Here is a 14,595-nt window from a genome sequence, read left to right as displayed (position 1 = left end):
GATCTTGATGGATTGAAGAATAAAATAATGTATCTGGGTGCTCAGTCTTTTGGCCCTGTGGGCTAGATGAATATTGTGGGAATATATTGAGCCCTGCATGCCAGGATCAAGCCCTGGGGCCCAGTTCCACTCCCTCCTGCCAGGATTGGGCCCTGTGGGCCTGGCTGCGCCCCTTCCAGTATGCTGGGATTGGGCCCTGGGGGCCTGGCACCACCCCCTCCCAGCTTCCAACAGCAGGATTGGGCCCTGGGGCCCAGTGCTGCCCCTGGCTAGCCCTGCTTCCTGGGATTGGGCATCTAATCCCGGTGCAGAGCCTGAGGTGCCCCATGGGTTTGGAAATGTGGCAGCAGGAGAACAGTGCTCTTGATCTAGGACAAGGGTAAGATGCTCTGCCCTGCACTAATACAGGATGGCAGAAGACTGGAAAGGCAGCAGCACTGCTGAGAAGTATTTTGCTGGATCACAGACTTTACCGTTCCTGGGGGGTTTGTTAGATCAGACTCGCCATGAGTCAGCAATGAGATACAATTGCCAAAAACCCCCCAAATGTAATTTTATACTGTATAACATGTCAGACACAGGAGGGGATACCATCTGTCTACTCCATGCTGATTAGGTCTTATAGTCGCATACTTTTGACTGATCATAGTCATCTTTTGCAGACCCCTTAGACATAGTCTGCAGACCCCCAGGGGTCCACAGACCACAGGCTGAAAGCCATTGCTTCCAAGTATTGTGTGCAGTTCTGGCTTCTACAGTTTAAGAACAACGTGTGGAAAATGGAAAGGGTCCAGATGTGAACAGCAAAGGTGGTAAAGGGTTGGAATGCAAGCTGTGTAAGAAAACTTTGAGAGAACCAGATAGGCTTGGTGTGGCAAAAACGAGATTAAAGGGGAACATGATAACAGTTTTCAAATAGTTGAAAGACTGACATAAAGAAGATGGAGAAGTACTTTTCCTTTGCCAAAGTGGTCAGGACATGAAGCAGTTGGTTTAAATTAGCACAATAGATTTAGATTCAATCTCAGAAAAAGCTTGATTGTCAGAACAGTAGGACAGTAGAACCAGATACTTGGGGAATTTGTAGAATACCTTTCATTAGGGTTTTCAAAAACAGGCTAGATAGATATTTGTCTGGTATAAGAATGGTGCATTCTGAATTTGTGCAGGGGGTTGAATTATGTGACCCCTGAAATCTCTTCCAACCCTATGCTTTTAAATATTTTTGTACTTACATTTTCAAGAGAACTGAACTTCATCGACAGTTGCTGCAATTATTAGCTAAAATATCCAGCAGTGAAAATGTAATTAACCCACTCTCTCATTTTGAGTTCTAATCCATCAAATCACATACCTTCTTTCACACTTTATTTTTCTTTGTTCATTTGTGATAATAAACATTAAATCAGTGCTGTCATCAGTATTAGTACCAAAGTTGATAAATCATTTCCCAGTTCTTTATAACATTGTCTTCAGACTTGGACTTTTCACTTTTTTTCTCTTATATTCCCTTCTTATTTCTTCCTTTAATGTTCTTTTTCATTTGTTTTGTCCATGAAGACTGGACACTTGTTCTTGAAAAAGTTTAGGAAATGGATATTTGAATCTAGGAGAAATACTCATGCATCAGTAAGACCCTGCAGGGTAAAAAGTGCTCAAGTCAATGGAACCCTTAAGTCTCCTTATATGTTTTGAATGTGCATGAAGAGTCCCCCATTACATAAAATTTGAATAAGATGGCACAACAGCCAAATAATGTAAAACTATTTTTTATTGAAAATACATCTACAAAGTAATGTTTTTCAGTCCCCACCGGGTGCCTCTAAATGCCGAGCCAATGAGAGCTCGGAAAAGGGATCTCTCTATAATACCTGATTTCCATAAGAAACAAAGTTAGTGTAAAAAAGATCACATACTTTGTGACACAATTCACTTTTCTCAACTGATGTCATAGAAAGACAGCCATTTATATTAAGTCTTTGCAATGTATTTCCCAATAGAGTTTTAACAATTAAATTGTTACTCCATTCTAAAGTTAACTTTTATACACACATACTGAATACAGTATCTATATAAAAATAACTCTAATTACAAAACAGAAGATGTGTGTGTCTGCAAGCTAGGGTTGTATTCTGTTAGCAAAAAAAATCACACTTTTTCACTTTTCAGTTAGAGAATTTTAAAGAACGTTGCAGGTTTAAAGCATTCTTACTGCTAAGGACTCTGAGTTAAATCCTGCTCACCACTCTTGTAAAAGTATTCCCACTTAAGCTATTCACATGAACAAGGACTTGTCACTCCTCGAAAAAACAGCCTATCATGTGGCTCCAAACATGGGAAAAGACCTGCCTTCAACTAGCACACTGACGTTTTCACTTTATAGTTGTTATGTTCTTTCAGAGACAAAAGTTACATGTGTTAATCATGGAAGTTTGGTGAGTAGTGGTTGCAGCAAGGACATGTCTCTGTTCTGTCTTAAAAACAAAGAAACCAACCAAAACCTGGAACTAAACCAAAGTTTTCTGTGCAGAAAAGGCCATTCAGTAAGTGCTGTGCTTTTTTTATTCATGCTCCTTCAGTCCCCCATCTCTAACTGCATTATAAACTTTACTCTTTGACTCCTACAATGACACAAGGAGAACAAAGGAAAATAATAAAATTAATATTTTTCATAAAAGGGCTTCATCAGGGAATAATCATGAAGTGGACAAAAAAGCTACAAGATTACTACTAGCTCCCTTTTTTATTCCTTCTTCCTGTATTCCCTGAAGGAGACCTACAGTATTGCTCTTAAGATTCTTTTTATTATACTTTCAACATTTTAATAAATGTATTTACTATTCTGCAATTTATATTTTTTCTAGTAAGGAGTAATAAAGCACCCATTAGTTTAATTTTCTAAAATAGTATTCTTTATGTTTTAATAGAGATGTTGCTGGTAAACCCACAAAAATTTGGGAACCTCATAATGAGACAGTAAGTTCTGTCTCGCAAGTAGAAGAAGGTGTATTTGGCTATTAGACTCACTACTTCTCAATTGAATGACCGAGCCATTGGCAGACTTCCACTTAAATGCCCCTTCTGTCATGACTTCCAGCAATGTAGTTTCTGCAACACAGAGTCTGACCCAGAACTCCATCTCCTTAGTTTCTGATCAACGTCTCCCAGGCCTGTAATGCTTCCTACAAAGTGCTGATGCTCTCTGCTTGTTTTACTATTGCAGACTATTTAGACTATGAGCATGCCCACTGTGCATTAAGTGTTTTCCAAACACAGATGAAGATGCACTTCTTGCATCAAAGACCAGCCAATCTAGGGCTTAGATCCTGCAAATATTTATTTCACAGGTCAAAGGGAGCAGTAAACATAAGCGCTTGTCAAGATCAGCCCTTGCTAGTGCTTAAGTGTCTTATTTAGAAGAAATCAACTGAAAAATGATATTTCAGCTCAATCTGGTAAAAGCTCTACTCGTGAGTGTTTTATGTGAACATCTCTTCCTTATTTTTCTTTCATTTACTGTAACTCTCTTTATTCTGCTTCTAGTATAGAATAAGGAAATAACATAGGTGAAAAGTGACAGCAGATGAAAGACCACAATCCTGTTAGTTCATACATCTTGGTTCAGTTATCAAGTTAGGAATCGTTGACTGCATGCTTATTGGTGTTAGGAAATGGCAATAGGTATTTAAAAAAATAAAAATGGTTTTTCAGGTTCTGTTATCTAATTTGTCTTTCCAACTTATTAAAAAAAAAAAGAAGTCACATTTCCGGAGCTCAGTAACATATACATGGGGACTTTTAGGATTTTAATACACACTTTTTTTGTATTTTTCATCAGTTAACACATTTCTTGCAGGACCAGTGTGAAGCCTGTTAATTTTTTAAAGTAGAATGCCAACATACACCTTGGTCGCTGCTAATTTGGAATGTTTGTGATTAATTCTTATTCAGTGCTATCATAAAGGGGAGAAACATGGACTAAATGGGCTTGGTGAAAACAAGGTATAAATGGTTGGAGAAGTATGTTTCCCACAATTCTAGTGTTGGATACATGCCTGTTTTATCCTACATCTTGGTTTCACTGTCTAATGGTTTTTCACTCTCATTTTCCTGTGAGATGAGTTGATATGGTTTCTTCATTTCATTCTCTTCTATCACAGAATTACCCATCTCAGCATCTCTGTTCTTTAGTTCATGCCGTGACAAATGTTCAACAATTCCTGCACCAATGGAGTCTCCCAAGACATTGGTAGTGGTACGAAGACGGTCCCTATGAAAAATAGTTGAATTAGTCTATTTTTTCTGGCTTTTTCAAGTGACATGGACAGATTTACTATGGTAAAATAGTCTTTGAAAACTACTGCTGGATTGTTCAATGCTTTTATGCATATTCATGTATCAGAAATGTCACAGGCATGAATCCTTCTCTATATGAACCAAAATTGTATCAAAATTCTTATTCTAATGCAACAACATGATCCTTGTTAATATTCTGTAAATAATTCAGGGTGAGATTCATCCATGGCACAGTGGACCTCCTTTCAGCTGAAGCAGTGAGGTAATGCTATTAGTCAAATGGTACCCTGAAGATCACTTGGTGCTTATAAAGTTTAGAAAGCCTTCAACTGAGCTGGAGACTTATGGGTTGTGGGAATGAAGTTAAGGTAAAATAGGGTCTAGATAGCTGATAAAATAGCTTATTTTACCATTTTTTTGCTTAAGGTTTGATTTAACCAATGCAATGTCCCTTGAGGCAAAGATCCTAAAACAGGTTCTGGTCTGGCATGTTCCTTCCTTGGCTGGTGAGTTAGCTTAGCAGCTCTGCAAGTATGGGAAAGGTCCCTGGATTCTGGTGGTGGCAATGATATTCCAGCACATCTACCTTGGCTGGACCTGAAGGAATTCCCCAGTCCTTAGGAATACTGCTTAATTTTCTTTTCTAACATGTACAGGAATGGGGAAATTAAATTGCACTGTCATTCACCTATAATCAACCAAATCTCAGTTCATATTCAGTGGCTGGATAGGGCTAATGGATATTATTCACTGTATGTATTTTATTTTCTCATCTCTTGGGAAGGCACAGAAACCCTCACTGACTTGGAAAGTCAGGAAGTTTGGGATAAAGCAGTTCTGAACTGAACAGTGGAAACTTTCATGCCTTTTTCACTGTAGGATGCTCATTAACAACATGCAAACAACAGCATCATATACTGGAGTGTTATGATTCTTATTTATTGATGTCAGATTCAGGCTGTTTGAAAGCTTTCAGAATAGTTTCTTTGGTTGAGAGGGATGCTTTGACATTTGTATTTGTTTTGTGTATGATCCCTAATATGCCCCTCATTTCCTTTAGGGTTACAGTGATGACAAAATATTGTATTTAAAAAAACAAAATAAACACAGACCCAACCACCTCTAAATTTATGAACAATTTCACACATAAAGAGTGAGCCAACTGATTAAATGATGTGCAGGCTCAGTAATAATTAGAATTTTCCATTGAAATATGGTCTATCTCTTCAATGTGAAATACTCACAAGAACCAGTCCACTGCAATGATGAGAGTGATATCATCCGTAGGCAAACCTACAGATGTCAACACAATGACCATGGTGACCAGTCCGGCCTGAGGAATTCCTGCAGCCCCAATACTGGCAGCTGTAGCTGTGATGCTGTGCCAAAATGAAAGAAAGCAAAGGAAAAAAGTTAGCTTCCCAAAAAATCTTGCTACCTAGTAGTAAGCATTTAATGCGTAACTCTTAAGCAAATACAAATGCTAGATGAGGACCAGATATTGATGTTTCAGATTTTTAGCTTCATGTATTGGAGCAGGACACATCATAAAAGACTGGGAGTGTCTCTAATTTTGTAGATAGGTCTGAACTCCCTTCCCAGCCCAAGCTTTGTTAAAGTTGGGATCTGGATCCAATCTTAATACCTAGTCCACATGTTAATAATAGGCCAAACCATGGATCTAAATTTGGACCTGGCTTTGAATTTACTAGTTTAGTCCCATTTCCCTTTTGTTTCATAAATAATCTTTTGCTTCTCTGGAAATATCAAACTTTTAAAGCAGACATGTAATAATTGTACAGCATTTGTCATTCCTATTAGATCCCAGGGCAGGAGTGGGCTATTATTTTGGGTGTAGGGCCACTTAGTGAGTTTTGGCAAGCCATTGAGGGCCGCGTGACAGGTAGCTGGGGCAGATAAATATTAATTTTCTAAATTTTTAGGGGCTCTGTGGGCCAGATAGAATGGCCTGGCAGGCTGCATCTGGCCTGCAGTCCGCATTTTACCCACCCCTGTCCTATGGTATTCAATATAAAGGCAGTTTACCATATCTGCATTAATCATGGCAAGTTTCATTTAAGGAGGGAGAGCAGATAATTAGAGCCATGATATGCCACAAGAATCTGAAAGCAGAATTTTGCCTGCTGTGTTGGATATTGAATTAGTATGACCATTTTCAAAGCCAGAAATGGTTCTCACTAAAGGATCATGTCCACTTTATGGTAACAAAGTCTGGTCTGCATGCAAGAAAGGCAGCCTCTGGCTTCTTTACCATTCATTCCATCCAGGAAGAGCGCACACCAACTGAAGATGCTTCCTCAGCTTGACAAAGGGTATTTAAACCTGAAAGCTTGCTAAGTAGAATTTTTCCAACTATCTGAGTTGGTCTAATAAAAGGTTCTTTGGGTAAATCTGATATCTTGTCTGCTGATGTTCTTAGACCAACATGGCTATAACCCACACCCCTGTGAGATTTTTTTCAGTGAATGTTTGCTCCCCTAATAATGAGCATAGAAGCAAGCTGCTGTGCTGTGCAGTTTGTATATTGAATAAGAAAACAAATCACAGATGAAATAGATGATAATTCACCACACAAAATCAACTACATTGAGCAGAACATAAATTTACTACTCTCACATGCTATTGATGACCCTCAAACTCAATGATTATGTTTTCATATTACAATTTTAAAGGCTAACCCACTTGCATGCTTTGCAGGTCCTCTTGCATGTTGATACACTGAGAATACAAATCGTGTAATAATTGGTTAGCTACTAAGATGTAGCTCAGGCTCATACTTAGCAGTCGTGGAAGTCATTCTTCAATTTGTAGTGGGTAAGCTAAGAGGGTGATCAACATAAAGGCACTTTTAATCAAAGCGTTCACAAATGGCTTCTGTACCTGATTGTGATAATCTGCCCAAAGTTCAGATCAAAGTTGTTAACTTGTGCGATGAAAATTGCAGCCAAAGCCTCATACAAAGCTGTGCCATCCATGTTGATTGTAGCACCCACTGGGAGTACAAATCTTGTAACACGCTTATCCACTCCATTATTTTCTTCTAGGCATTTAAATGTAACAGGTAGGGTGGCAGAACTAAAACAAGGAAAAGACATATATATCTAGAAGGCTGCATGTGCATCTATACACAGGCAGAGGGAACCACAGCAATGCAGTCTGATCTCTTGTATAACAAAGGACATAGATTTCCCTGAATTAATTTCCATGTCAGCTAGAGCAGTATCTTTTTAGAAGCCTAACCAGTCATCTTAATTTTAAAATTTCTAATCATGGTGAATCTGTCACAGCCACTTGGCAAGTAGTAACAAAGTTCAAATTTCTTCATTGTTAAACATTTGCAATCCTTTCTCAATTTGAATTTTTCTAACTTCAACTTCTAGCCATTGGATCTTTCTATAACTTTGTCCACTAGATGGAGTGTTCTGTAGTCAAATTACTGTTCTCTGTATAGGCACTTGTGGATCAAATATTCCTTAAGCTTATCTTTGTTAAACTAAACTTACCAAGGATGGAGGCATGTTTTCAATAAGAGGCATTTTTTTAAATCCTTGTATCATGCTTGTGGCTCTTTCTTAAAACTTCTTCAGTCTATCAACCTCTTTTTTGAATCGTGAAGCCCAAAACTGAACATGGTATCCCAGTACTGATTGTATCAGTCCCAAGAATAGAGGTCATATTATAAACCACTTTTAACATCGTGTTTCTCTGCTTGTGCATCCAAGGTTTGCATTAGCCCTTTTGGCCACAGCATCGTAGTGGGAGCTCCTATTGAGGTTGTTATTTACCATGACCATGTTCCATTATTTTGCCCTTTTTCAGAATCTCTGTTTCCCATAATAAGGTCCCCTTTCTGTACATATGGTCCACGTTCTTTTTTTGTTAGGTATATGAATATACATATGACCATATGGAAAGGCATATATTTGCTTGCATATAGCTTACCAACCAATTTGGATTGCTCTATCAGTGACTTCTCCTCTCCATTATCAGCTACTCCCAAAATGTCTGTAGCATCCACAAAGCAACACCTTTTTTTCTTTCAGATCATTGATAAAAATGTTAACATGTGTAAGGCTGAGAACAAATCCCCGTGATACCTCAATAGATATTAACCTTTTTTTTGAAGGCTACTGATTTACAGTTACATTTTGAGATCTGTCAGCTAGCCAGTTTTAAACCATGTTATGTCTGCCGTTTATTTTGTCATTCTCCTTCAATAAATATAATGTCATGCAATACTTAGTTGAATGCATCACAGATTCTAATATTTTTACACTGATGTTTTCATCAAACATTAATTTCATCAGAAAAACACACCAAGAAACATTGCCAAAAAGCATTTACCATTTAACTAGATTGATTTGTATTACGTCTCTTATTCTCCTTTAATTCTTTATTAAATAAGTCCAGTGTCAGTAGTTCCGTTATTTTGCTTGGCACTGATTTTAGGCTAACATGCCTTTAATTAGCAGGGTTATGCTGTTTACCTTTTTAAAATATTGGCATATTAGCTTTCTTTTAAAAAAACTTTCTTCTAGAACTTCCCTACTGTTCCAGTATTTATTCCAAAAGTCAGTATTAATGATCCAGAAAGCTCCTCATCCCATGTTTTAAAATTTTTTAGATCAGAGTTATCTGAACCTGATGATTTAAAACTATCCAGATTTAGGAGCATTTCATCATCATCATCAGAGGTCTTTTACTCAAATAGGTAATAGATATATGTATTGAATGTCTTTCTGCACTATTATTAAGTGGATAATTTTCTTCTGGTCATGTCAATACTATTATATTCTATTCTTCTTGATATGCTTGAAGAGTGCTTCTGACTCTCCTAAATTCTGCTGGCTATAGATTGTTCCTTATGTCCTTTTGCTTCCCAATTCTAATTTTCTACAGTTTCTACATTCTGAGTTTTTTACTTCCTGCCATCTGCTGCTTCTTTCTACCATAATGGAATAATTCAGAAAAATTCCATGATTTATGGAATAAATAATATTGTATTTTTTATAGCTGCCTTCACATCCTCTCTAGACATGATTATTTTTCGATTAGTGCAGTCTTTTCTCTAAGCTGTGGGACTGTAGGTTTTTTAGACATTTAATAAAATGGTCTTCAACAGTTATCAATTATTATGCATATTTCTCCCAACAAATTTGGCCTTCTAATTGTATTCAGCTTTGTGAAATTGGCTTTTTAAAAATGCAAGTATTTATATTTTATTCTGTTTGCAGAATTAAACATAATCAAGTCACAATCACTGGCATCTAAACTGCTGCTTCTGTGATTTGTCAAGATGCTGTAGCACAGAAATCACCCACACTGCATGTTACACTTTGAATCAGAAAATGCTCTTGTAATTACTAAAAAAAATTATTGATGAACATTTTAGTACTGGCAATATGATTTCTTTTGAGTGTGTCACTCAGACTGGCATTTGCTAGGATAACAACTTTCTTTTCCCCCCAAAATATAGAATAATTTTCTCTGAGAGCCTTTTTGTGTTCTAGTGTGATTTGGCAGTTTGTTGCTGACAGCCAAAAGTAACCTATCTTCTGTAGCTGTCAGAACATACGTCCACAAGCACTACGACTGTCAATAATTTAGAAGCAGGTAATGCCAATTTTGACAGAGTGCCACAATTTTTGTAACCTTCACCTATTCAATCTTTCCTGAATCGGTTAAAACTGTTGACTTTTTTAACATTCCAGTAGCATAAATCTTTCCTTCAAGTTTCAGTAAAACCAACTAAATGGATTCATACTCATAAATTGACAATTTACATTCTTCTTGTTTATTAACCCAGCCCCTAGTATTGATATACTGTAATTAAAGATTTTTTTTATCTTTGTGTCCTTTGTATCTTGATTACTTTTGTTCTCAACTTCTTGATTTTTCTACTGTGTTTTCTCACTTTTCACCTTCATTTCACTTTTTCACTAAACTATAAAATTATCTTTAAATCTAAACCTATAATGATGACGAACTCTTCTTCTGAAGCCATCCAAATTGTATAACTCCCCCTTCTCCTAGGAAAGTGCATCAATGTTCCACAAAATGAAGACCTATTTTATACTTCTAGCCAGTGATTCACTTTCAGAATATTCTGCTCCCCAGAAAGGATCTCTAAGAAAGCCACTGGGAGATTCTTTCTATTCAACATCCTTCCAAGTCATCTTGAGCTGTCTTTAAATTCAAACCAGTAACGGCACCCATTGTGTGGTACTAGTGCCAATATGCACGATTACTGTTGGATACTTGCTTGCTGACTTGAAAAAACTGTACTCTTTTAGAGTCGTGTTGTTTCTGGGTTCCCAAAATAAAGTGCACTATCTTGTTGTCTTCCAGTCCCTTGAACAAAATTATTTCCATTGTTTCGTATATGGTCCCACTGAAGAAGGATTGTCTGGCTTCCATGAATGGTTGGAATTACTTTGTATTTTTCTTATAGGTTGAGCAGCCAGGCACAAGTGTCTCCTGTATGTCTCTCCATTCCACTCAGCCACCCGGATTGTCAGAGGTCTTTCCCTGTTTCTTCACTGAAGAAATGGGCATGATTATAAACATTTAGCTGTGTGGAATTTCTTCTGGTCCTCTGCTCCCTGGTAGTCACAACTGGTCCAGTCTTGCATATTGTCAAACCCTGTTGTTTTGCCTCTGTGAGGAAGAAGTACCAAGCCTTCTCACTGACTCTTCTTGGTTGCCCAAGAACTACTTGGTCTCCCTGATGCTCCCTAGTCTCTGTATTTGTTGTTCCAATGCAAAATCTTTTTTTTTCAACTTACCCACTAACCTTCAGTTCCTACGTACAAAGTCCCTTCTCACTCCATGCTGGAATAAAATCATGACACATTTATTTCAGGTTACAGCTCGGGTCCACTGCTGGTCTCCATATTGATCATTGCAGTTCACTTACAAATAAAGCCTTTCAAACTCCCTTTCTAAATTTCTTTCCAATCTTCTCTGATTACTTATTTCTCTCTCTTGTTTGAATACTTGGTAGTTCATCTGTCAGCAGAGTAAGTCTTGATGCTCAACTCCACCTCCTCACTGCTCAGTGACTTCAAAGACTGATACTAATGAAATCCTAGTGGTATTAACTAGGTTCATGCCCATAGACCTGTGCCAGCAGGGCTATTCAGGGGCTCATGGATCATTTCTGAGCTCTTCACAGAAAACAATCAGTGCGGAAAGTAAGCAAACAAATAATAGATCAATCAAACATATTTAGTAAAAATTGTATTCATAGATTTCATAGATTTCATAGACATTAGGGCTGGAAGGGACCTCGGGAGATCATCGAGTCCAGCCCCCTGCCCAAAGGGCAGGAAGTCAGCTGGGGTCATAGGATCCCAGCAAGATAAGCATCCAATTTACTCTTGAAGGTGTTCAATGTAGGCGCTTGAACCACCTCCGCTGGCAGACTGTTCCAGACCTTGGGGGCTCGGACAGTAAAGAAATTCTTCCTTATGTCCAACCTGAAACGGTCTTGCAGGAGTTTGTGACCGTTCGACCTCGTCATCCCATGGGGCGCTCTGGTGAACAGATGTTCCCCCAGATCCTGGTGGTCACCCCTGATAAACTTGTAGGTGGCCATCAGATCACCCCTGAGCCTGCGCTTTTCCAGGCTAAAGAGTCCCATGGCTCTCAGCCTGTCATCGTAAGATCTGTTTTCCTGACCTCTGATCATGCGCGTGGCTCTCCTCTGGACTCTCTCAAGCTTCTCCACATCCTTTTTGAATTGTGGAGCCCAAAACTGGATGCAGTACTCCAGCTGCGGCCTCACTATGCTTACTAGAAAGCATGGACCTGAATAAGATGTGTCCAAATGCTTGTGACAATGAATTAATTCAGTTATGCCAGCATATATTTTTCATCATGACAATAGTATATTTTATTGTTAATGTACTTTATTTTAATTAGGTACTATTTTTAAATTTATGATCATGGTAAGTATAAAAGTAAATGCTTCCAATGACACCTGTATATTTCTTTGAGACAACCCCCACTTTTTAAAGTGTCTTTTGTCATTTGCATAAGCTAAGGGCCCTGTCAGTTATATCAATGGGAGTTTTTCACCTGAAGTGTGACTACAAGATTGGAAAATGTCAGATTTTATTATTATTGAGTCTTAAAAGTATCTTCTTATTGTACCTTGAAGATGTTCCCAAAGCTGTAATCAGTGCCTGAAGCAATCCTCCAATAAATACCCAAGGGTTTTTACGGGTGATCAGGAAGTAGAGAAGTGGTAAAACAATAATTGCATGAATGAGCAAACCAATGATAACTGTTACAGTGTACATGGCAAGTTGTCCACCAATTACACCCATGTCTTCCATCTCAACAATTTTTCCAGCAATCAAGAAGAGGATCCCAAGCGGAGCATACCTATAAACAAGTAAGCAAATAAACATTGTGCTGAACAAATAGAAATCCAACTTCAATCCCCCCCTTTTTTTTATACAAAGCTTTATACATATTAGCAACCATAACCATCCTAGATTGGCCTCAGTTCAAGATTCTGGCCTGTGGCAAGTCAACTTGGTTGCCGCCATATTTACTCAGCTCTGCTGGGTTTGGGGTCAGCTAAGGGAAAGTCAAGAGGAATGGTGGTAACTCTCCAAGTTGATGAATGCCTGATGGAGCCCTGGTTCCTATTTAAAACCTAGTTTAGCCAATTCTTTAGTCATTTTTTACATGTACTCCTTTGCCACCTGCCTCTAAATATTAGGTAGATGGCTGAGAAAAGGGGGCATAGCAATGGAGTCTTTAGGTTTGGCTAGTCACAGGTAGCTTCAAGTAATAAGTAGTTAGACAAAGGGTAGAGAGAGTATTTTGAAGGCTATTTTTTGTTGAGGACTGAGTGCGGTGTTTCAAAGATACTTAAACTACTTTTTCTTAGTTGTGCCAGACACAATTCAGCTACACTTGAGAGTTTAGCGTTGAACATATGAATCTAAGATCTACAGAAGGATGACTGCTGTTGCAGCTGGACTTTTTTCTGTTGTATTAGAATCTGGTGTGGGGAACTTTTGTGGAAAGCTGTATTGCTAAAGTACATGTCCTAATATGTATGTCCTAACATTATGAAAACAATGCCAGTGGACAGTAAAGACTACATTTATCTATTAGTAATGGTGGCAATGGAAAATATTTATCTGCAGCAAGAATTAGAAAATACTAAAATATTTAGATTCTTAGCGTAAACTAACAGTGTAGAGAACTATGATCTTTAGAGGTATAGATTTTAAAGCTAGAAAGATCTTCCAGTCTGACTTATTGCCCAACACAGACCCTTGATATCTAGCATATACTGTCAACAAAACAGCAACACTTAGCATAATAATAGAGCATTTGGCAGACATAAAACACTTACCACATGATTAGAGCTACTAATCTCATGATAGCTTCATTAAGGCTATCAAAGAAGTCCTTTAATGGCTGCCCTTGCTCCTTCATGCTCCCAATCACCAATCCAAAGCTTATTGAAAAAACCACCAGTCCCAGTGCATTCACTCCATTTACAGATCCTGGAACAGGGATAATCTCGTCCTTTATTCGAGTTAGGGTTTCCATTGCCTCTGAGACGTTGCTGATTACAGAAGCCATAGTGGAGGTTTCATTGGGTGGAATTGCTACTTTAAATTCTCTCTTACCATAGTTTGTTTTGAACTAAAAAAAAAAGAAAAGAAAAGAAAGGAAAGATGGGAAACAGTAAATTGTGGCAAACAATGGTAAAGATATTTATGTATTAAGTCTTCTGTAATCCTATTCTCATTATTATGTTTCTGATGCTCATATTTGTGGTCATGTGTTCATAAAATATGTAGTAAGAAGATAAACTCTGACATCATCAGCACAAACTCAGGTTACTCTGGAAGTGTGCAAGCTGCTTTGCAGTAACTGCCTGCGTGTACAAACATAGTCTACATTAACAGCTAACTTGTAGTTTACCCTTCAGTAAAAAATGTATAATTTTACACTTTTGTGCCTACGTGCTGAAAATGGCTATCAGGCCCAAGGAGTTCAGTATGATCAGTAATAGTCCCAACTACTGCAAAACTCTGGAAGTATTTAAGTTAACCGAATGCAAAGCCAGCATACTTATGGTGGGATGGGGGGTGGCCTGAGTGCTAGAAAGCTAACATGCAGACAAGACTCCAGCTGGTCTGAGTTCCTCTTAGATGCCATACATTAGACCATACTTTTGATGTACTGTAAAAGAGTATTTTCTGCAACTATTTCAGGCCTTAGGTGGGTTCTGATCTGCCAGTAGAA

The 14,595-nt window shown here is 38.1% G+C and overlaps 1 protein-coding gene across 1 annotated transcript in view; it reads right to left on the bottom strand.

The window, feature by feature from the left end:
- Positions 1–1,753: 1,753 nt before the first annotated feature.
- Positions 1,754–14,595, bottom strand: part of SLC1A3 (solute carrier family 1 member 3) — a 103,718-nt gene continuing 90,876 nt past the window's right edge. Inside the window, exons 6-10 of the mRNA XM_019531967.1 lie at positions 13,694–13,989; positions 12,472–12,705; positions 7,198–7,392; positions 5,541–5,675; positions 1,754–4,270 (exon numbers count right to left, since the gene is read on the bottom strand). Coding sequence (XP_019387512.1) covers positions 4,066–4,270; positions 5,541–5,675; positions 7,198–7,392; positions 12,472–12,705; positions 13,694–13,989 — 1,065 coding nt within the window. The 3' untranslated portion in view covers positions 1,754–4,065. The remainder of the gene's footprint in view (positions 4,271–5,540; positions 5,676–7,197; positions 7,393–12,471; positions 12,706–13,693; positions 13,990–14,595) is intronic.

The sequence above is a fragment of the Crocodylus porosus genome, unplaced genomic scaffold (assembly GCF_001723895.1).
Source record: "Crocodylus porosus isolate Cpor-Errol unplaced genomic scaffold, CroPor_comp1, whole genome shotgun sequence".
NCBI lineage: Eukaryota > Metazoa > Chordata > Crocodylia > Crocodylidae > Crocodylus > Crocodylus porosus.
This window is presented reverse-complemented; position numbering and strand designations above follow the sequence as displayed.